The sequence below is a fragment of the Hetaerina americana genome, unplaced genomic scaffold, assembly GCF_022747635.1.
Source record: "Hetaerina americana unplaced genomic scaffold, ioHetAmer1.1.p SCAF_41, whole genome shotgun sequence".
In the NCBI taxonomy this organism is placed as follows: Eukaryota; Metazoa; Arthropoda; class Insecta; order Odonata; family Calopterygidae; genus Hetaerina; species Hetaerina americana.
Genome location: NW_027286997.1, coordinates 994,940 through 1,017,762, shown reverse-complemented (window position 1 = coordinate 1,017,762; position 22,823 = coordinate 994,940). Strand labels below are relative to the sequence as shown.

General features: G+C 43.0%; 1 protein-coding gene across 1 annotated transcript in view; it reads left to right on the top strand.

The window, feature by feature from the left end:
• Positions 1 to 22,823, top strand: part of LOC139692801 (putative helicase MOV-10) — a 93,735-nt gene that overhangs the window by 50,567 nt on the left and 20,345 nt on the right. The window contains exons 13-15 of the mRNA XM_071591093.1: positions 3,834 to 3,970; positions 6,452 to 6,580; positions 10,818 to 11,020. Of these exons, the coding sequence (XP_071447194.1) occupies positions 3,834 to 3,970; positions 6,452 to 6,580; positions 10,818 to 11,020 (469 nt within the window). The remainder of the gene's footprint in view (positions 1 to 3,833; positions 3,971 to 6,451; positions 6,581 to 10,817; positions 11,021 to 22,823) is intronic.

The following is a 22,823-nucleotide window of genomic DNA, read 5'->3' as shown; positions in this document are numbered from 1 at the left end:
ATATATATATATATATATATATATATATATATATATACATATATATACATATATATATACATATATATATACATATATACATATATATATATATATATAACTATATATATATATACCTATATATATATATATACCTATATATATACCTACATATATATATACCTACATATATATATACCTACATATATATATACCTACATATATATATACCTACATATATATATACCTACATATATATATACCTACATATATATATATATATATATATATATATATATATATATATATATATATATATATATATTTATGGTAATCTACCGGTTAAGGTAGGTTTTTGGATGGACACAACTACCAAACAAATACTTTATTACTCCTAACAAAACACAAAATCCATCATCCTACTCTATATCAGGTCCCTCTTCATCTCTGAGTACTTTCTTCCTCCCTTCATCCCGTCCAACATCCCTATCCTGTTCCTTTCCTTTCCTCTTTTGCCCAACATTCTCCCCTCTATCAGTCTTCAACATCCCACTGCCGGTCAAAACCCCCTTCATCCACTTTTCCTGCCTCCATAGGATTGCTCCCAACAAACCCCTCTCTTCGCCCACCATACCAAGTACTTCCTCATTCGTTTTCTTCTCCGTCCATCTCACCTTCTCCATTCTTCTCCACACCCACATTTCAAAAGCCTCAAGTCTACATCTATCCTCCTGCTTCAATGACCACGTTTCCGCACCGTACATAGCTACGCTCCATATCAAAGTTTTTACGAGTCTTTTGTTAACATCCTTACTCAAAGTCCCTGTCATCAACTCCCTCCTCCTTGTGAAAGCCTCTTTGCCTAGCGCAATTCGTCTCCTTACGTCCCTACTACTTTGACCGTGTTGGTCCAAGACACTACCGAGATACGTAAACTGTTCTACCTGCTCCAGTTTTTGCCCTCCTATTTTAATGTTAAGCTTGGCCTTTTTCTTTCTAGAAAATCGCATAACCTTTGTTTTATTAATATTGATTCTCATCCCATACCTGTCGCACTGAATTTCCAATTCACTCAGCAATGCTTGCAGCCCCTTGGCTGACTGACAAACTAAAGCTTGGTCATCAGCAAACCTAACTGATTTTACGAATTCCCCGCCCACTTTCATTCCTACCTCGAGTTCTTCCCATGCCTCTTTGATCATATCCTCTGCATACAGGTTGAACATCAACGGTGATAATGGGCAACCCTGCCTTACACCCCTTCCTAACACTGCCCATCCTGACTCCCCGTTTCCCACCCGCACCTGAGCAGTCTGAGACATGTACAGGTTGCGGATTAGCCTCCTTTCCCTCAAATCTATTCCTATTTTCTGCAATATACTCATTAATTTTTCCCAATTCACTCTATCAAATGCTTTTTCGAAATCTACGAAACAGGCAAATACCTCCTGGTTGTGTTCTATATTCCTCTCGATTAATAATCTCATTACTGCAATGGCATCACGCACACCTCTCCCCTTCCTGAACCCAAACTGATCATCCCCTAAGTAATCATTTGCCATACTCTCTATCCTTTTGTTTATGATCCTGAGAACAACTTTAGCTGCGTGGGATATCAAACTAATTGTCCTATAGTCCTCACATGATGTGGCCTTTACCTTTTTCGGAATAGGAACTAAATCTGATCTCACAAAGTCTTCCGGCCAGATTCCCTCCTCATAAATACTACGGATCAGCCCATATAGCCTCTTCCTCCCACATTTTCCTAAGCATTTTAAAAGTTCCACGGGAATGTTATCTACCCCCACGGCCTTATTTAGTTTCATCTCCCTTAATGCCCTTTGTATCTCATTGTCTAGTATGCCTGGACCTAAGCTGTCTTCCTCTATGTCATTTTCTTTTTCAATGTCTAACTTTGTTGGTCTGAGTTCTTTACTATACAGTTCTTCTATATACTCCTTCCATCTCTCCTGGATCTTTCCTGCGTCAACTATTACTTTACCCGCCTTATCTCTAACTGCTATCAATGATAGCAATTAGAGATAAGGCGGGTAAGGTGTGTGGAGAGGCTCCAAAAGGCAACTTCAGCTATTTCTTACACATTTAAATTCTTTGAACGAAAACCTAAAATTCACCTGTGAAGTAGAAGAAAATAATTCACTGAATTTTCTTGATTTAAAAATTTCAAAATTAAACAACCGGCTTGATTTCTCTATCTTTCGGAAAAACTCGTACACAGTTCAAGTTATCCATTTCAAGTCAAGACATTGCTTCTTGCAAAAACTCTCCGCCTTCCATTCAATGATACACCGGTTGGTGAACGTCCCAATGTCGCAAAACAACGTCAAAAAAGAACTTACCACGATTAAATTGATTGCAAGAAACAACGGCTACGATGAGGAGCTAGTAGAGAAACTATACCGCAAAAAACTGAATAAAATGGCATTGAAAGATATTTACAGTACCGAACCGCCACAGGACCCCGCAGCCAAGTGGCGCAGAATCCTTTATTTAGACGATTTTTCACAAAAAGTATGTAAGAAACTTCCAAAATGTAGAATTAAGATAGCCCATTATAACAAATCAAGCCTCAGGGGCCTGCTCTCCCACACAAAGGACAGAATCCCATATAAAGAAAAGAGTGGAGTATATAAGCTGAAGTGCGATTGCGGAGCAATATACATCGGACAGACAGGGAGGAAATTCCAAGAACGAGTGAAGGAGCATCAAGCATGTGCAAGAAATAAAAAGATGAACTCTCAATTCGCAAAGCATTTGATTGATAATAACCATAAAAGTGATTTTGATTTCAAAATTTTACATGTTGAAAGCAAAGGCTATAGATTAGACGCCTTAGAACATTTAGAAATTTTAAATAGTGTTTGTTTAAATGAAAATATTGTTAATGAATTTCTGTATGCCTCCCACTCTCCCCTCCTTAAAGTCCCAATCCTCACGGTGGCCGATGACACCCCCCCCTCCCCTTCATCTAACCCTCTCTAATCCGCTGACTCACGAGAGCTCTACAATGTAGACTTCTCCCTCCCGCTCCACATTCCACCAACATCGCGGAGGGGACGCCAAACTGCCCTCCCCTCCGGCACGCAAACCAATCCTGACTTTACCCCTCCCAAACCTTCCTGATTATCTCAACCCCACCCCCGCCCTGGCTGTATATATAAGAAGGGCTGCAAATGTAGAGAGCTCACCTGATGATGAAGTTTTACTTCGAAACCCGGGTCGTGTGAATAAATCGTTTTTGTGTCGAACTACAAAGTTAGTCCTTTCATTTATTTATAATGAATCAGTTCCATAAAGTTACGCCAGAAACCATTAATTATAGAAAAATCTAGTTTCATGTATGGCGCGGAAAAGTGGTCGTTGAAGCAGGAGGATAGACATTGACTGGGGGCTTTTGGAATATGGGTGTGGTTAAGAATGGAGAAGGTGAAATGGACCGAGAAGAAAACAAATGAGGAAGTACTTGGTATGGTGGGCAAAGGGAGGGGTTTGTTGGGAGAAATCCTATGGAGGCTGGAAAAGTGGATGAAGGGGTAGTTGACCGTCAGTGGGATGTTGAAGACTGTAATTGAGGGGAGAATGTTAGGCAAACGAGGAAAGGGAAGGAACAGGATAGGGATGTTGGATGGGATGAAGGGAGGAAGAAAGTACTCAGAGATGAAGAGGGACCTGATGTACAGTAGGATGCTGGATTTTTTGTTTTGTTAGGAGTCACAAAATGTTTCATTTAGTAGCTTTGTCCATCCAAAAATTTACCTTAACAGGTAGATGACCTAATAATAATAATAATATGTCCATGTATGTCTAAATAATGTAATTATTGTGTGTTGTAGGTGCTGTCACGAGATGAGAATGCCCACGTGCTTGTGGCTGCCCCTTCCAATGCGGCTGCTGATGTGGTTTCCTCCAGGATATTGAACCACTTGCCTCCTTCCCAACTGCTGAGACTCTACTCACCATGCAGGGAATGGTAAGCCTCTTCTGTGCGTGCGCTGGATGCCATTGGGGGCAGGATCATTGGAGGAAACTCACATCTAATCCGTCACTCTCATTTCTTCTGTACTGAGTCCTGGCATGTAGTGTGGGTGTAATTTTGGGGTTATATTGAGACTATTGATCTTCTCTGCCACCCAATATGGCTGCACTGAAATGCTTTGCCAGGAAATATGTTTTGCTTACAAGTTTGACACAAATTGCAAGTTTGCACACAGTATATACTGAATAATCATTGCCTTAAAACGGTTGCCCCAAAGAGCCACGATTGTGGAAAGCGTCTGCTTGGCTAGCTGCTTATTCTTTGGAGACATCTCTGAAAGGTTATTACTCTTTGCTCACAAAAATCACCAATAGTGCTTTTGATCGTTATGCAAATTTATCCTCAATTAGGGTGCTCATTGAGGGGGGGTGACCCACTGCAGTCAAATTCTGCCGCAATGACCACGGGAATGAGAGCAAGCGCACTCAGCATTATTCATCTGTCAACATCTATTGACTTGGTCAACTCATCTGTGTATTGAAATCCCACTCAGTCAATAAAATGTAGCAGAATTCAATTGTTATTGACGGTATAATGTTGTCACTAAGAAAAACATGAGCTCTAATATCTTAAATTATTTCAGCAAGATAAGTTACATTAATAATTCCTTTAGTGATTGGTATAATTTAAGAATGCCTGAGAACAGAGTTGACCGAGAATTGCATTTAACACTAGTAAAATTTGTAAAAGGAAGCAAGTGCAATTTTTCAAACTAAACTGCAATTTATTGAATGAGAACCTGATCAAATCACATAATGTACGTAAATAGATCAAGTAAATCAAAGATAATGTATCTAATAATACACAGTCACTGTGGGTCGTTGTTACCAAGAAGAATACTTAGCTAATTTCTGAGGGCAGTCTGCGATGTATTTAATTCAATTAGGAATTTGCCTACTTGACATAAGATGTTTTTACACTTGTCACCCACTCTTAACCATACGTATAAAGTCATTGGTGAGTAAGGGCACGCATGATTGGTGGTTAAAAACACTGTGGGGTGACGTGTGAAATCCCCAGTTAATCTGCATTGCTCTTAAACCGATGTCCTTGTAGTGTCTGCATTAGTGAGGGTTTACTCTCTTCCCGAAGTTGGTGCAGCAACAAAGCTCATGGAAATAAGTTTTAACCTTTTATTGTATGCTATTATTATGAAATAATGCCATTCAAATTCTCATCTTGTGGTTTTTCCTGCGAGCCCTGCTTGAGAACCCCAGTCGCAATGAACTCTGCCAACTCATTTCCTTTATATTTTGATTTGTCTGATTCCTAGATTCACTCGTGGATTGTTTCCTCGTTCAAAAAATAGCTTTCAGTATAATTAATTGTTTGAGGTTTAATTTTGTGGAGTTGTTCCATGATGAATAGTTTCAAAATAACACTTTGTAAAAGCTCATGGAAAATAAACTGGAATGCGACCCAGGCTGGTGCGGTGTCATCGGGGGCTTGATGATGCTGCGCTGCAGTGAAACATGGATCGCATTATAGCTATCAGGCAACTGCTGAGTAATTCATTGCGAGTTGAGAAGTGTTTGATCCAATGGCAATCGGATGTTGCCCAGTTGGGAAATCAGATATCTCAGGGAAAATGCTGCTCAAGAAGTCCATGGCACCATTTCACTGAAACTAAGTTTCATAATGTTTGGAAGCCATGGCTTAAGTGTACTCGCACCATTAGCTTGCCAACCTGCCCCTCCAAAATAACTTAAACGCACCCAGGCAATCGTTCAGTTGCCGTCACTCAAGTCCTCTGGAGAGGTCTGGGATGAGAGAACAGATGGGATCGGTGATATCCATGGCAGCATCTGTTGGCAAATTTAAGCATATAGATAAATAACTAAAGAATTAGTTAATGAAATGTCTTAGGTCCTACATGCAGCAACGCCTTATATTAGTGTCCCAGTATAATTGCTAACTATAATCTTTTACATACAAAGGGACAATAGTGGAGGGAAAACACTCCAGGTTGGGCTGAAGGGGCGATTGTGCAGAGTGACAACATGAGATCCTAAATGATTTTTGTGCCTACCATGGAGTAACCATCGTAATTTTTCTTGTCGAGAACTGTTGTGATTGATTGAGTGAATGACCAGATCAACCAATGTCAATGAACTACAGAATCCTGAAAGTGTGACAGAATTGGCTGCTGCAGAAACACAAATATGTGACAAATGCATGCATCACCATGATGATGCTCATTCAAAAGAAAGGCTTGACATAAGTGGAAGGTTTGGCAGTATCAGCCATTTGTTTTGGCTGATTCCTTTCATGTATACTGACCCTTTTCCACAAAACTGAAATTCACCACAGGGTGCAATTTTCACTCTCAGGATATTGACTGCTTTCGTATTTCATTGTCTTTTCATTCAATTACAATTTTGTCAGGAAATAAGGGAACACTCATTTCTCTGACAGGTGCCAGGTTCCGGAGATATTACAGAAAAGCTGCAACTACAGAGCTACATCTGGAAGCTTTGAAATTCCTCCTGTGAAGGACCTTTTGAAACCAAGAGTAGTGGCAGTCACAATGGTAACATCTGGACGGTAAGATTCTCTCAACCTTGGAAGTGTTTTTGGATTCACATGAATTTTGGTATTTAGGGTCTGTCTCAAAAATAAGTAGAAAGGTCTTTTTGGTTAAGCTCAGAAAATCAGGTCTGGGGACCATGGCCATGGTTTAGGATGCTTACACAGAGCAAGGGGGATCAGGATGGTTCTGTGGCTAACGTACTGCTTTCCCACCCGGAGTTCCGGGTTTGAATCCTGGTGGAGGCAGATCTTTTTCAGTGGTATATTGATCCCTGCTTGAGGTGCTTTGTGGAGAGCACTTTGAGTTAGTATGCCATCCGTCGGGTGGGACAATACATTGTGTATGACCCCTTGGCACCTTTCATTGAGAGCAGGCCAATGCCAATGCTGGGTTTCTCTCTACCCTTCCTCCTTTCCCATCCGTACCTTCTGGTGAAAATGACCTTGGCTGTTGGTTGCTTCTCCTAGTAACTGCTACCACTGTTGCGCAGATAAAGCAACATCCCAAGAAATGTTATCCGCCGGCACAAGATGTTCTGGGAGGAGGGTAGAGAGGATGTTGATGGTGAGGACGTCCATCAACAATGCAGTGCAGCAAAAATTTGCAAAACGCAAGGGATGGACTCAATTCCTATTGATGCCCGAGTATCAGAATGTTAGTAGAAGAGTGACATATTTTGGAAACTGCAGTACATTGTTACCAAAGTCGGAAAACATTAAAAGGGCCGGTGAAGAGGTGCCTGAATGAAGCTCCCATTGATACATTCCAGGAAGCATACAGTTACCGGCAGAGGCGCTGGCATGGGTGTGTAGATGCGCAAGGATGCTCTTTTGAAGTAATTCTTGTATATTATTTGACGGAAAAATTATTTCCCCCAACCCCCGATATGTTCCATATTTTTTTTGAGCCAAACCCTGCATTTCACCTGAATGCATGCGTATAAATTGTCGCTAAAAAAAGATTTGTTGTGTGTGTGTCTGTACGTGTACTGAATTGGACCATTCTTGTTAGAAATTTTACATCATACTTTTTCCTTCTACGAGCAGGTGAGGCATCTGTTTTAGCAACATCTTCATGTTTGAAGTGTTTAGATACCAGATACTAAGTTAAAATATGAAATGAAGATGGATAATCCTGGAATTTCTAGGATCACTCTCCAAGTTCAATGAGACCCACATTTAATTCTAATGTTGAAGGTGGACCGTGTGTTGCTATGTGGGTGGATTGAAAAGTAATGCATACGTTCTTGTAGAGCTCAACCAAAAACAAATAGCAAGACCAGGCAAAAACTACATTAAAGTGAAATTCTGAAGTTTCATTATCACATATTTATTTTTCAATACAGTCACCGTTGAGGCTAACAAATTTCTCCCAACGTGTAACAAGTTTTTTCATTCCGTCACTGAAAGACTCTTCCGACTTTTCTCGAATCCATTTGACTTGACAGCTGCCTTCACCTCATCGTCCGAGGTGTAATGATTACCCTTCGAGGTGTCTCTTGAGTTGAGGAAAAAAATAAATACCGCAAGGCGCAAGATCGGGGGAATAAGGAGGGTGTGGAATCGGTTGGAATTTCAGGTTTCGCAGAGCCTCTCCAGTTGCGAGCGAGGGGTGTGGACGAGCGTTGTCATGTTGCAAGATTACTGGCGCCAGGCTGCCTTTAACACAACAAACTTGGCATCGGAGGTTTATTATATGCTTTTGAGTTATTCCCTGGTCACTTTGAATCAAATCTTCAGTGATCGGACATCTGCTGTGTGTTTCATCAACAATTATGGCTTTTTCAGGCTCGCAACCATGAAATTTACTATCCATTGATTTACAATAGACCTGTCAAGAGCATTGTCACCTTAAACAGCCTTTAAATGACAATGAAACTCAGTGGGTGTCACCTTTTAAGTCACGCTGTTTAACTTGCGTTGACATAGCACTAGGACACGTCTCCATACTTCCACTAGTCAAAATACACTCAATGAATGTAACAACCTCAAACCTGTGCATGCGTGTTTAGGGGGAATGTTACTTCCGCATGCCACCAGGAGTGCTTCTGAAGGTCATTTTGTTTGTGGTCTACAAGCATGTGTGCATTAGTTTTCAGCCTGCCCTCTTATTTGAATAAGTTGGTTTAAAGGTACATCGAATTTGAACGTTATTGTATGAAGTACATTCCTGATATCAGCACCACGAGTTGAAACTTTTGAGTGCCTTCAAAATAAACAACTCTTATTTCATAATTACCTATGGTGAAAAATAATGAACAAACACAACCAGCTGCAATGTCATGAATATCGGTGGATTCATCAAGATTCAAACTGGATTCTGCTGATAATCATGTTTCAGTTTCAACCCTTTATATCTGCTGATGTCAATAGCACATCATTCTATTGTGTGATATGAAACCGGAACTTGAGATACTGATTTATGAAGCTTTATATTATTTATATCTGAAAGGTGAACTTCATATACAGATTCCATAATAATTTTCCTTCGCCATGTGGATGCTTAGTACAAGCAATGTTTCTAGATATTAATAAAATCTTAGGTTGCATCATTAACTTTGATACTGTTAGATGACAGGGTTTTACAGTTCTGACTTCTAGGAATTAAGCTTTTTTACCTGAAATTCTGATTTTTGTGTATATTCTGTCGGAAATTCTGAATGATGAATGAATGATTTTATTCATAATGGTGTTTTAAGTTGCTATAGTCCGAAGGATTAGTTTTAAATTACTTCATAGTTCACAAGCGTTGCTCTGCATGTAAGGCAAAATGGTTTTCCTTTGTTATAAAAAAAATGAAATCTTGCTCTCATTCAATCCAAAATATTTTTTTCTCCTCCTGGCATTTACTTTTCTTGTTTTTGGATGCCATAGTAAAGGATTAAATACATCATTTTTATTCCTTGTGATCTGGGAATGCTGTCAACGATGGGTTCAGTTGCCCTAAAATCATTAAACCAATTGTTTGGAAGTGCAAATTCCTTCGGAGTCCTCCCTCACCTAATAATAACCTCACCTTTAATTTAATATTTAAGTCAAATATTTGCAGTCATTTATAAAAATTCATGGATTTTACCTTTATCTGATACTATCATGAGCTTAAAGATAGCTCTCCAATTGTCTTTGAGGAAAAAGGAAATGTAATCCCCCTGATGTGTGTAGATCTGGATGAGAGCCAAGCGTTGGGGCTCACTGCGTTTATGACCTCATTCCCCTGCTCTATCCTGTTCACATTTCTTCATACCTTTTGGATCAACACTACTCTTGTTGCCAACTCCTTTGTTGGCTCTCTCTTCCTCACCACTGCATGTTACCCTGCAACTATTGCTGCATTAGTCCCATGATCCAAGCCAATCACCTCGCACATACTTCACATATTGGGTGACCAGTTGAATTTTTGACAACTTAGTAATTAATACTTAAATTAATCAGGTAATTGATACTTGTATTATGTATATAGCCAATACTGTGCTAATTAAAGGCATATAAAATATAATTATTATTTAGTATAACTATTTAGTTGCTCTGGTAATCCCAGCAACACTTTGCAAACCCCTAAAATATGTACATTTCCTATCTCCAACTCCTATTTTACATTTTGTATATTCCTTAACATGTCAGCCTTAACATGGTGTTAGCATTCCAAGTTCGTAATCTGATTGGTTCATTCCTCTTGTCTCTTTGCTGTTGCTGTTGGTTCCACTTTGCAAGGATTTTGTGTGATGACGAAAAGGTTATAGTCCATCGGATCAGGTTGATTGATATTTTTCAGAATTATACCATTTGCAGCAAATGATAATCTCACATAAGTTAATCTTAGTTTTTTCTTCATAAATTTAGCTAATGTGTATGCTACATATTATTTAAATGAATGTTTTTGCTCTAGCTAAGCTGAGACCGGAGCAGCTGCTGTTCAAGTAATTGGCAATTAATGTGTGCAATGAGTCGGGGCTCTGCATTGAGTGCCCGCATGGGCCTGGCATTAGTAAGATGTTCCATCTGGATCAGGTTGATACCTTTGAGGAGTCACTGCACTACCAATGTGCAAATCAAATGTGGGCGTTGCCCTGTTGTGGGGGGATGGCGGTGAATGTATTATTTCATTCTTTGATTCAGAATTGCAGTCACCCACACTGCTGAAAATGCTCGTTAAAAATGCAGGTGTGTCTCTTGGACCAAGCGTGGACATCTTGAGTCTGCGCGAATGACTTCAATTGGTCTGCCATTGATGTGCACCCACCTCTATTTGCAGTTTGGTGACCTTGGGCATTCCAAGAGGGCACTTCTCGCACATAATCATCGATGAGTGCGCCCAGGGACTGGAGCCGGAGTCACTCATCTCGATTGCAGGGATGCTTCCAGAGGGTGCTGCCACCACCCAGGTGGTGCTCGCTGGTGACCCTCTTCAGCTGGGGCCCGTGCTGCGCTCCCCTTTTGCCAAGAAGCTTGGCCTTGGTGGGTGGGCAATGCCTTATCTCCTTTTTCCCCTGCAAACATTATGAAATGTATCATTATTTATGGTTTTTTTCTGTTTTGGAAGTTTCTGGATAATTTATGAATCCTTTTTAAGGGGATGTGAATGAAGAAGGGCAATGAAGGCTCTCAGGTTTTCCCGGCATATGGTATTCAAGACGTTCTCTCGGGTTTCCCACCGGGTCAGGTTGCAGTACACGGGAAACCTGAGAGAACTTCTTGAAGAAGAAGGGCAGTTTTTTGGGGCAGTGTGGGTGAAGCACAAAGGTGGGAAGAGGCGGCTAGCACCAAACAATCAAATTATGAACAGATATACTGGGCAGCGTAAAAACCTTGGGTGTTAGAAAAAGGGACAAGGAATCAAAATGGACAAGCATATTGGACAATTAATGACTGAGGGTATTCAGTATTTGAGTGATGGTATGAGTAGGCGGATGAACTAATATGAGCAGGATTATAAGAAAAGTTTCTGAAATTTTGAAAAAAAATACACATAAAAAGACAAATATTCCAGGGAATGAAAGATAGGAAGAAATAGGAAGAAATTATGTTGAGATGATGATCTGGCCGGAAGACTTTGTGAGATGAAAGGCTACATCATGTGAGGACTACAGAACAATAATCCTACGCAGCTAAAGTTGTTCTCAGGATCATAAACAAAAGGATAGAGAGTAGGGCAAATGATTACTTAGGGGATGATCATTCAGGTTTAGGAGGGCATTCTTTATTCTACATCTGATTCTTGGAGTGAAAGGAGCGTGCCTCACCAAGCTCCAGACCTGTACCTGCAAAACCCCTTGCAATGCATCTAGAATAGCCACTTAGTCCTAGCTATATATTAAGAGTAGTGATAAGCAGTACATATTTCTATATATATATATATATATATATATATATATATATATATATATATATATATATATATATATATATATATATTTATATTTTAATAACCTCATTTTATTTCGTTCATGTAACATAAAGTGCTTAGCTTTATCGTTAGTTATACTATTACAAAGTTGATTGTTTCCCCGAATTTAGCTTTTTTGTCGTGATAGTTGACCGTTTGCTCCAGTAATTGTATTGTAGTCCTTATCTTAGATAACTATTTTAACTTATATCTACTTTATTTTTTATTCCATTTCATTCTCTTAAATTATCACATTATCAATTTTCCTTACATAGTAGCGTCTTTGTGTTTCGTTGTTATAGTAACATCGTTGTTTCAGTTGCCTTTACCCTTGCATATTATTTTCAGCGTATTTTTCTTCTGTTAGATATTCTGTTCAACTACCTTAACTTCATGAATCAAATTCCTAATTCTTATGTATTAGGGAATTTGCATTAAATTTAAGATGAGTTATAAGCTTAGTGTATAGAGCTGCTTGTAATTTGCATGTGTATTTAGCTCGTACTTGTCTATCTACCTGGTTTTGGTGTGTTTCCCCTGTGTTCAAGTGTTGCACTTATTATCCTTGCTAGTTCTTGAGTATATTTCTAGAGGTAAATACTATAAATAAAATAGCGGGGCAAAAACTAGAGCAGGTAGAACAGTTTATGTATCTTGGAAGTGTTTTGGACCAACACTGTCAAAGTAGTAGGGACGTAAGGAGAAGAATTGCGCTAGGCAAAGAGGCTTTCACAAGGAGGAGGGAGTTAATGACAGGGACTTTGAGTAAGGATGTTAAGAAAAGACTCGTAAAAACTTTGATATGGAGCGTAGCTATGTACGGCGCGGAAACGTGGTCATTGAAGCAGGAGGATGGACGTAGACAGGAGCCTTTTGAAATGTGGGTGTGGAGAAGAATGGAGAAGGTGAAATGGACAGAGAAGAAAACAAATGAGGAAGGATTTGATATGGTGGGTGAAGAGAGGGGTTTGTTGGGAGAAATCCTATGGAGGCAGGAAAAGGGGTATTGGCCGGCAGTGGGATGTTGAAGACTGTAATTGAGGGGAGAATGTTGGGCAAATGAGGAAAGGGAAGGAACAGGATAGGGATGTTGGAGGGGATGAAGGGAGGAAGAAAGTACTCTGAGATGAAGAGGGACCTGATGTAGAGTAGGATTCTGGATTTTTTGTTTTGTTAGGAGTAATAAAATATTTGTTTGGTAGTTGTGTCCATCCAAAAACCTACCTTAACTGGTAGAATACCTAATAATAATAATACTATAAATATCTATACTTTTATCTATATAGTACTGTGTCTTCTTTGTGTTTGAGTGCTGCTTCTTTTTTATATATACTAGCCCTAAGTAGATGTAAGTGTATTCCTCGCGGTTTATTCATACTACCTTGATCAAAAAGTTCCCGGAATAACCACCGTGTGGCGCTCCCATCGTTCCGATTTGAGTTCTGTTTTTTTTGTTAAATTGGTACATCTGTTGTTGATATTCCCTTTAAATCTTAGTGTCATAACTTGACATTTGCAAAAGTTACGTAGCCAAGAGTACATCTATCTCTGTGTGTGTTGGCGATTTTTTACAATTTCAGAAATGGATTTAAATTTGCAACAACGAACTTGTATTAAATTTTGCGTAAAAAACGGATTTAGTGGCGCACGGACGTTGGAAATGTTGGAAAAGTGTTTCGGCAACGATTCTCTAAAAAAAACGGTCGTTTACCAGTGGCACGAGCGGTTCAGAAGTGGTCGTGAGTCAATCGAAGATGATGAACGCAGTGGCAGACCATCGACATCGAAAGTCGGTGAAAAAATTGATAAAGTAAAAGAAATGTTGGTCAATAACCGCAAATTAACCATCAGAGAAATAGCGGAGGACTTGAACATTGCCTATGGATCCGCCCAAGACATTGTGGTTAATGATTTGGGTTTCCGTCGTGTAGCAGCAAAGTTGGTGCCAAGAGACCTCAATTTCATGCAAAAAAGAGACCGTGTTGACGTCGCAAAAGACATGATTTGCGAGGCTGAATCCGATCCCACATTCATCAAAAGGATCATTACTGGAGACGAGACGTGGGTTTATGAGTACGACACGCAATCCAGACATCAGGCAAGTGAATGGCGTTCACCAAATGAGCCGAGACCAAAAAAACCACGTCGTTTTCAGTCAAAAAAGAAGGCAATGCTGACGATTTTCATGGATTACAACGGTGTAGTGCATCATGAATTTTTGCCATAAGGCCAGACAGTAAACAAAGAGTATTATTTGGGCGTTATGAGACGTTTGCGTGAAGCAATTCGCCGAAAGAGACCAGAAATGTGGGCAGAAAACTCGTGGATTTTGCACCATGATAACGCACCGTCGCACAGTGCTATCATTATTCGTAATTTTTTGACGAAAAATGCAACAAATACCATCCAACAGCCACCGAATTCACCTGATTTGGCTCCCTGTGACTTCTTTCTGTTCAATCGAGTTAAAAAACCATTACGGGGAACGCGTTTTAGCAGCCGAGAGGAAGTAATGGAAAAATCGCAGGAAGCACTGATGGACATACCGAAAACCGACCGTAACTTTTGCAAATGTCAAGTTATGACACTAAGATTTAAAGGGAATATCAACAACAGATGTACCAATTTAACAAAAAAAACAGAACTCAAATCGGAACGATGGGAGCGCCACACGGTGGTTATTCCGGGAACTTTTTGATCAAGGTAGTATAGTTTGACTACTATCAATTCTCTTCGTATTTAAACTATTTAGCTGTAAAGCTCACGCAAAACCAGTAGTAGTACGCTTTCACTTCTCCTACTCTCCCTAAATTCCTTAGTTTCCCCTCTCCATTGTACCCTCCCCTCGCCCTGAACCAAGGTCACCTTCCCCGCGTCAACAGCCTTTCCCTTGCGTCACCCACCAGCTACTTAACCCACCGCTGCGAGGGTACTCGACCACTAATTTGCAATCAGCCTATACTTACGCACACGTCGAACTTACCCACCCTCTTAAACTACTTGCCATACCTCGCCATCGCATTTTCCACACCACTCGAGTTATTACAGTGTACAACCTAGGCGTTAAAACATTGTGACGCGTGTGACGTATTTAATTTATAGATAAATTTTCCCCGATACCGCGAGACAAGGGAGGCCGCGACTCTACTTGTTTTGAGGGCACCAGGCTAGCCGCATGGCTAGCCGCAGAGTCACGCCTCTCGGCTATGGCCTACCTAGCCCATCACACTCCTCGTCCCAGGGGAGGGCTCGCTCAGCTTTTATGTGCCCCGGGGTGGGCAGCGGCTCTTCAGCTGAAATCACGAGGGACGCAACGAGGCGCATAAAAATGGACTCCGACGAGTAAACTTCATGAGAACTATTTATTATCACAAGAAAAGGTGTGGGCGCTCCCAAGCAAACATGACGCGCGGTGCCGACGCCTGCTGGGCCACGATGTTGGGTGGCCGCTCGGCTGCAGCCGAAGATGGCTGCCTCGCTGTCGACTGCTGGCTCCCGATGTTCCGGTCGGGGCCTGCGGGGGGCCCACACGGCGAGGCCGGTTGCTGGCACGCGCACCACCGGTGTTCGCAGGCTGTCGGTGACTCGACGATGATAGCACACGACCTTCTCTCTCGGACGTCTCACAACGAACCCTCCTTACCACGTGTTGGCCGGCACTCCCCGCGCGCGGCGCGCTCGGCTCTCTTCTTTTTTCTTACGTACCTTGTCGGCGCCAACAGATAGCGCCCCGCCGTTCTACGGCTCGCGAGAGGGGCGCGCGTATTCGAACCGGGCAAGTGACGCTGCGCCAAGCACAACGTCACATACCCCCTCCCTAAGCCGGACACTCGTCCGAGTGGACCGCTTACAAACGAGCCTGCAACTGAAAACTATGAACACAATATAATAACAACAATTTCACAGATTTCTACCAGTAGTTCACTCAGTTTTGAGATTCTGTCTTCAGCTATTTGATAGAAAATGGATAGCACAACTTTTTCTCATTTTAACCACATTCTCTATGAACATCAAGTAATACATTTGGTATGAACAAACTTTTGGCATGAATCTTTCATACATTCCAAGGGAATTTCTCACAAAATTTCAACAAAAGCATCACTCGCTCAGATAATTCACTCTATAAAAGGCAGTACGTCCTCAGCTCAAACACATCACACCTCGTTTGCAAACTTTCATTCACCACAATTCAAGGGCTATGTGCCATAACAACAATAATGTCCGACAGAGATTTTCACATCATTGAAAAATAAATCGCTCACTTTGACACACAGACAAGATAACATGAGGCAAACACACAATGCTGACCTATTACATAATACCAAAATTCATAAGGAATTTTTTTTAAGAGTGTGCTGCGTGGGCTTGGCGCTCGGAGGACTCACCACTTTGACGAGTGGATCTTGGTGCTATATATCTTTTCAAGTCGCCAATATCTACTTTCGCGTTTTGCTTATGGGAACGCGTTTCTATGATATAAACTGTTGGAGACAGTTTTTTTAGTATCTCGATCGGTCCTTCAAATTTAGGGGCTAGCTTGGCTGAAAACCTATCACTCCCACTGGACAGATGGTGGGTCCTACGCATTACTAGGTCTCCTACATTAAAGTCGATGTTTCTTCTACCCTTATTATACGCTCGCGCCTGTTTTTCCTGAGATTTCTCTATGTTCTTGGTTACTAGATCTCGTAATAAGCCTAACCTATCGGCCCTCTTTTTCCACGCTTGTGGATCCAATCTGCTCTCTATGCCTTCCCCCTTCTCAAGCTCGCGCCGCAAACTCTTCAGTGGCAGTGGATGCCTTCCGAAGTTCAAATAGGCTGGCGAGATCTTAGTCGAGGCCTGCTTCGCGGTGTTGACTGCATGCCTTAGTTCGGGTAAATGCTGATCCGTCTCTATGGTCTTTTTCTACAAACATCGCGATGGCCGTCTTCAGCGTTCGATTGGATCTTTCCACTGGGTTTGCCTGAGCATGGTATGGAGGCGTTGTTGTATGCGTTATTCCATATTCTCCCAATGCTTCTCTTACGCATTTGTTATCAAACTCTTTTCCATTATCTGTCAAGAGATACTCCGGCGTTCCCCAGCGAAATAGGACAAGCTCCTCAAGTGCTTTAACCACGTTGGCCCCTGTAGCACCCCTGACCGCCTTTAGCTCCACCCATCTTGAAAATAAGTCCTGAACGATTATGAAGTACTTGTTCTTGGCTTTGCTAAGCGGAAACTCCATGAGATCTGCTGCTACGACGCTCCATGGTCTCTCTACCGTTCTTTTACCCAATAGTCCCTGAGGCGCTTGCTGCGACGTTTTGAACTGTTGACAGTCCTGACATTGCCTCACAAAGTTGTGAATGTCGTGATAGGCCCCTCTCCAATAGTAATCTCGTACGACTCGATCGAACGTCTTTTCCACTCCGAGGTGGCCCGATGAAGGTTCACAATGTGCATCCCTTATGACCTGCTCTCGACATTCTTTTGGAAGCACAAGTTTCCAGCCCTCTTCACAATCAGCGATTGGATCGAGCAGCTCATCGTACTTGTAACGATACAAGTGGCCCGCCTCAACCTTCCAATTTTTATACCTCTCCGGATATTTGCTGACTTCCTCGACTCTGCGTTGGTAGTCCTCATCCTTTACTTCCGTAATTTCAGCGATCTCTTTTGCCAGAAAGTTGCTCGTACATACGAGATAGTGCATCAGGCAAATCATGGATTTTACCTCGACGATGCACCACCTCCAAGTCCCACTGCTGCAACTCCAGCGCCCATCTCGCGAGCCTACCCGTAGGTTCCTTGAGATTTCGCAGGTATTGGAGTGCGGAGTGGTCTGTGATCACGAGGAACTTGTAGCCCTCTAAATAAGGCGTTAGTTTTTTTATGGCCCATAGAATAGCTAATAATTCTCTCTTGTCGTCGTATAGTTTTTCTCAGCTGATGTGAGAACTCGGCTGACATAAACGATTGGATGTTCTCCGTCCTCATTCACTTGAGAAAGAACACCTCCAATTGCTTCACTACTCGCATCAGTTTGTACAATGAAGGGTTTAGAGAAGTCCGGCCTTGCCAAGACCGGGGCTTCTGTAATGGCCCTTTTGTATGTCTCAAACGCTCTCTGCTGTTCCTCTGTCCATTCCCACTCTTGACCTTTGTGCAATAACTTGACCAGTGGAAGCTTGATTTCCGAATCGTCCTTTATGAACCGAGCGTACCATCCAATCATACCAAGAAATCGTCTTAGTTGTTTGAGGTTAGATGGTGCTGGATAATTCACGACTGGAGCTATCTTTTCCGGATCTGGTCTAAGTCCCTCTGCGTGTAACAGATATCCAAGATATGCAGCCCTGGTACAACAAAACTCGCTCTTCTCCTTATTGATTACTAGCCCTGCCTGGTCCAGTTTTCTCAACACAATTTCGACCCATTTCAGATGTTCATCGAATAATTCGGTGACTATGATTATGTCGTCCAAATATCCGAACATTATTGGTTTGAATTCTGGTCCGAACAACGAATCAATTAGTCGTTGGAACGTTGCTGGTGTGTTCGTCAAACCGAATGGCATTCGTCGGAACTGGAACAGACCTGAGCCAGGAATAGCAAAGGCTGTGTACTTCTTAGACGATTCCTCCATAGGAATCTGGTTGTAGGCCCAACGGAGATCGATTTTCGATATATACTTGGCCTTCCTCAGCTTGTCAAGGATTGAATCCATATTAGGCAGAGGGTACGCATCCTTCTTTGTAACCTTATTAAGGTCTCTGTAATCGATACAGAGTCTCGCGCTACCATCTGCTTTCTTGACAATGACTGGCGCACTGCTCCAAGCTGAGGCCGACCTTTCCACTACTCCCTCGTCTAACATCCTCTGAAGTTCCTGTTGAGCTACTTCCATCATTCTAGGAGACATTCGTCTCGGCCGATGTTTTATTGGCTCTGCTCCTTGAACGTCAATATGGTGTTCTGTCAGCAGCATTAACTTCGGGCCCTCTGTGATCGCTTGCTCTATTACCTTGTTCAGTCTTCTTCTCTGGTCATCAGTGAGCGTAGTGATGCCTCCACATTCCATGTTTTTTTTCTCACCCTGTTTCACTTCCTCTCTATTAAATTCGCTCAGTAGTGCGCTGAGCCTTACGCTTTGATAACTCTCTAGGATTGATAGACCAGCGCATTCTGCGAAAATGTGTGGTTCATTTCTTGCCCCTTTCTTCCAGAATGGGTGCCACGGGCCCTTTTTTGCTCTCCAACACTTCTCCGCGGACATCGTATCAATTGAAAAGAGGTTTTTCAAATCCGCTCCTACGATCACTTGATGAGAAGACAGGAAATCAGCGGCTTTCCATTGCATCTTCTCCGTTTTTTCATCGATAGTAATCGTCACATCTAGGTATCCCAAAGTCTTAGCTGGTATGGGCGTCATTGGCATCGTCACTTGAGTCATTGACCCCTTCAGTCTTGACTTATACCTTTTCACCACCTCGGGACCTACTATGGTCACTTGAGCCCCGGGGTCATAGAGCGCAATGTACTCTTTTCCCCCGATCAGGACTGAGACTTGGTCTCTACTCTCTGCCGTCACACTCGCTAAACTCACTCTAGGCGTGGACTCCACGCCGACTCCCCCTCGCTGAACCGGACACAGCCTATCAGGTTTGTCCTCAATGGTTACAGGGTATATCACACTCTCACTCGACTCATTCCGGCCCGTCCCTTTGTCGGAACACAACCGATCCAGAGTGAACAGTACTTGAGGTAATTTCTCATAATCGCTCTCCTGTTCTGATTTCTGGCCCGCGTGAAGCGACTGGGCAGAATCTACATTCCACGCATGTCTCGGCGGGCTTTGTGGCACCGACGAGATGCTCTGAGGCCTCTCACTCATTCTCTCACTCTCTGCTTGCTTTGGCGGCTGGAGACAGGCTGGCCTGTTCGATCCTACCAAAGACTTGACCCTTTCGCTTTCTTCCGACCTAACGGATTGGCAGAGCGGAGCTGACTCCGTCGACCAATGCGCCTTCTGCCCCATATGCGGTTGATTTGATGGGCGGAGACGGGCTGACCCGCTCGGCGAAATCAACGGCTGGACAGCAAATATCAGCTTTGCAGTGGAGGTCGGCCGTCCGTCTCGACTGCTCAGCTGGAGAGCTTTTCCTGATAGCTCCATTGCATTGGCCAGATCGATAGAGGTTGGCTGTCCACCTCGATCTGTAGATTTCTTCATCCTTGATCTTTGCCAACGCCTCAGATGGGTGGTGGATGTTGGCTGTCCAACTCGACCCAGGAGCAGATGTTTCATCTGGCCCATCTGAGTTTATCTCCCTTCCTTTCTCTATACAATCCCTTATTCCACTATTTACATCTTCCTTGATCGAATTTGGTTCGCAGAATTTGGCTGTCCAACTCGGCTTTTCCAAAATCGAATCACCATTTCCTAACTTAATTGACTTATTCCTATGATTATCTAGATCTAATTCAGCCGTTTCGTGTTCGACGGATTGGTTTACGGGGAAGCCGCTTGGGCTAGGCGACTCCCCGCTTGTCCGTTTTCCTGCCGAGTAAACAGGTGTTTGCAATTAGGGCAATTAATTGCCAATAAGCCGACCTTGCCGCAAAGTTGGCACTTTTCTTTTGTCCTACCCTGTCGACTGGGGCAATTGACACTGATATGCCCTCTTGCGCCACAGCTGAAACACTGGACTTTCGGGCACGCATTTGCCCTATGTCCCGACTCTCCGCAGGAATAACAAGCTCCGTCAAAGCCCGGTCCCTGGTCTCTCGCCTGTGAAGGCCTAGACAACGTAGGTCTCGTTATGGCCCGGTTGTCCCATCGGCCATTGTAACCTTCCCTCAGAGGAGCTGGGCGTGACCTCTCTCGGAGAGGACGGCTCGCCATTTTTCCTCATGGTGGGCGGTATTCTCCCTCCTCCATCCGTGATGGACTTTTTCTTGACCTCATTGGGTCGAAGTTCGTTAACAATGCTGGTCTTCTTATTCATTTCCTCCACATTGCTCCCCAGGGCCCCTACTTTCGCTAGTTTTCTAGATCCTTGCTCTTCTCCTTTCCTCACATAAGCGCCAGTCGTGATTAGCGACTCGCTAGCTGGCATAGGATCATGATAACGAGCATTGCTTGCCATTCTTCTTTCATACTTCTGACCACCATCCATCAGTTCATCCAATGTCTTAAGGCGTCGATCTTTTATCTCATTTCGATATTCTGGGAGTAGATTGCTCAATGCGACCTTGAGCAGTTTCCTCTCTGACAATGGTTTCTTCAAATATTTAGAAAGATGTTGTAAGTTGCCTATAAATTCTGCTATCACAACATATAATAACTTTTACAAAGTAATCGAGAATAGGATGGCTACCCGAGGGTCCTCCGTCCATAACTCGAAAGTAGCGGCGGAGAGCGAGCTCTTAAGGGCCCGCGTCGCCGAGCTAGAGAGGATAGTGGCGGAGCTCTGCTCCAGGCTGACGAGGTGTGTGGCCGCCTTGGGTCTGGGGGCCTGCCCCGTTGCCTCCCGGACCGCAAGCAGCACCAGTTTGGTGTCCCGGGGGCATCCGGGTGCAAATGCTAATAAGTCGGTCTTGGAGGCGACGGTGGCCGGCTCTTCTCGCCCGGTGGCGACCCCTTCCCCTCGGCCAGAGGAGTGGAAGGTGGCAACCAAGAGGCGCGGAGCAGCGGCGAGGTCGATTCTGGGAGAGGCACCCCGATCCTCGGCGTCTTCCATCCCTAGGGGTAGTCGCGCTGGGAGGGGGGGAATCTTATTGCTAGGGAATTCCAACGTCCGGCGGTTGGTGGCCCCATTGTGGTGTGGTAAGATAGGGACGCGATGAACCAGAGGGTTACCTCCTACTGTATGCCGGGGGGGTTAATTCCTAACGCCAAGGCTGCAGTAGGGGCGGCGGTCTAGGGGAAGAATTGCTCCATGATGTGATTGGTAGCCCATATCGGCACCAACGATGCTTCCAGGTACGGATCCGAAAGGATTTTGGGTGCCTTTACAGACATAAAATCCTAAGTGGATCGTGTGCGGAAGGCATCTGGTGTGGACTTATGGTGGTGCATATGCAGCATTGTCCCGTGGACTGACTGCGGTGCTTACGTTTGGAATCGTGTTGAGTCTTTAAACGGTAGGCTGTGGAAATTCTGTCGGGACATGGGGGCCGAGTTTGTGGACTTGAGACCAGTACTCGGGTCTTGTCGCGCTCCCTTGAATAGCTCTGGGGTGCACTACACACACCCCCTGAGGCATCAGTTCACGTGGCTTATAGGATCTTTGAGCACTATAGACATTTTTTAGGCAAAAGCGTAGGTTTGGGCGTCTAGTAAATTTAAATTCCCCTGATAACAATATTATAGAGTGTAGGTCAATTAGTGGGTCTCACAATGCTAGGTTGCCTGAAGAGATTTCTACAACCACGTACAGTGCTAATGAAACAAAAGAAAGAATCACTTATCAGGATATGGACCGATCGTGTATTAAGACACCCAAAAGACTCATAAATAGCATCACCAGAAAGCAGACCGCAACAAACACAAAGAAGGTTCTAGACTAAAAAATAATTTCTGTTGTAGTAGTTAACTGCCGAAGTTTAAAAAATAAGATACTGGAATTTCACCACCTCATTCATAGCACAGAGTCAGATATCATTATAGGAACTGAAAGTTGGTTAACAAATGATATCGCAGACAGAGAAATATTTCCCAAATCCTTCACAGTTTATAGAAACGACAGACAGAATAGAGCCGGAGGAGGAGTGTTTATCGCGGTTAAAAACTCTAGCGTCAGTAGAGCTGAGTCATTACCTGATAGCTGTTTAGAAAGTGTCTGGTGCGCAGTAAAAATACCCAGTGCAAAAAGAATATATGTTTGT